The sequence below is a fragment of the Mandrillus leucophaeus genome, unplaced genomic scaffold (assembly GCF_000951045.1).
Source record: "Mandrillus leucophaeus isolate KB7577 unplaced genomic scaffold, Mleu.le_1.0 Scaffold419, whole genome shotgun sequence".
Taxonomy (NCBI): domain Eukaryota; kingdom Metazoa; phylum Chordata; class Mammalia; order Primates; family Cercopithecidae; genus Mandrillus; species Mandrillus leucophaeus.
Genome location: NW_012104465.1, coordinates 433714 through 435104, shown reverse-complemented (window position 1 = coordinate 435104; position 1391 = coordinate 433714). Strand labels below are relative to the sequence as shown.

The following is a 1391-nucleotide window of genomic DNA, read 5'->3' as shown; positions in this document are numbered from 1 at the left end:
AGCTCACTTCACCCACCTCACCTCCCACTGGGGAGGGGCAAGCCACGCTCTCCCCAGCTCACTTCACCCACCTCACCTCCCACTGGGGAGGGGCAGAAGGTGGAAGGCTCACTGGAAGTCACTCTGGCCACTATCCATGAAGGATGATCACCTGCCACATGTGTGCCCAGTCAGCTGGAGGCCCAGACGCCTTCAGATGGAGCCAGGGCTCACTGCCTCTTAGGCCAGACTCCCTGTCAGCAGTGGGTCAGGCAAGGGAACTGCGGTTGGTCTGGGTAGCAGCCAGCTCTCCTTTTGGGGACAGGTGCTATGCGGCCAGGACGGTACCTGGCTCCACTCACCCCTTTGATTCCCCCTTGGGGATCTCACTGTGCCCTTGCAGTTATCAGAGCACTGTTGTTCCATCTGTTGCCTCACTCACTCCACCCTCCGAGCAACCCTATAGGCAGATCTCATTAGTTCCCTCTTAAAGCTTAACATGGCCAAAAGAGGTTAGGAAATTTCCCCAAGCTCAGAAGCTACCACATGGTGGTGTGAGACTGAGTCGGTTGGCCAGCCTGTCCCAAATCCAGTGCTCTCCTCCCCCGTCCTGCCACACACCTCCCTCTCTGGGCAGCAGTCCCCTCTCCAGCCTCCTGGGAGGTGCGTGTGCCTGGAGGACAGCCCGGTAAGTCAGGAGCCTTGGAGATGAGGATCTTCTGTGTGTCCTGGAAGCCTGGGGCTTGTCCCACCCCACAGGGTCTCCCACCCCACCCTGGGGCAATGTGCCTTTGTGGACACAGGGCCTACCTGCCTACCTGCCACAACGCCGGCCACGTAGACAAGCCCAATTCGGGTGGCTCCATGCACCATCTCCAGGGGCACCCCCACCAGCAGCTGCAGCACCACATTGAGTCCCAGGTGTTCTATCCTGTGACAGAGAGACCACACTCATTCATTCATTCATTCATTCATTCAACAAACACCTGCATCCCCCAAGATGCCAGGGATCCAGGAGTGAACAACACCATCTCTGCCTTTGAGGAGCTCATGGTCTAGGGGAAGGAATGACAATTCAGACCATCTTGGAAAGAGTGTTCCTTCCAGATGGGACAGGAACACATGTGCAAGGCCTGGGCGATGACTGGCAGCATTTCAGTTGGCACAGTGAGACAGACTAACCACAGTCAAGATCCAGCAACTAGGCTGGGTGCAGTGGCCCACGCCTGTAAGCCCAACACTTTGAGAGGCCAAGGTGGGAGGACCACTTGAACATAGGAGTTCAAGATCAGCCTGGGCAACATAGTGAGACCCCATCTCTTAAATTAAAAAAAAAAAAAAAAAGGCCAGGCGCAGTGGCTCACACCTGTAATCCTAGCACTTTGGGAGGCCAAGGTGGGCAGATCACAAGG

The 1391-nt window shown here is 56.4% G+C and overlaps 1 protein-coding gene across 3 annotated transcripts in view; it reads right to left on the bottom strand.

The window, feature by feature from the left end:
* The window catches only part of RHBDL3 (rhomboid, veinlet-like 3 (Drosophila)), a 72902-nt gene that overhangs the window by 24998 nt on the left and 46513 nt on the right, over nucleotides 1–1391 (bottom strand). For all 3 annotated transcript variants that reach the window (XM_011992849.1, XM_011992850.1, XM_011992851.1), the window contains one exon: nucleotides 798–910. In XM_011992849.1, the coding sequence (XP_011848239.1) occupies nucleotides 798–910 (113 nt within the window). The remainder of the gene's footprint in view (nucleotides 1–797; nucleotides 911–1391) is intronic.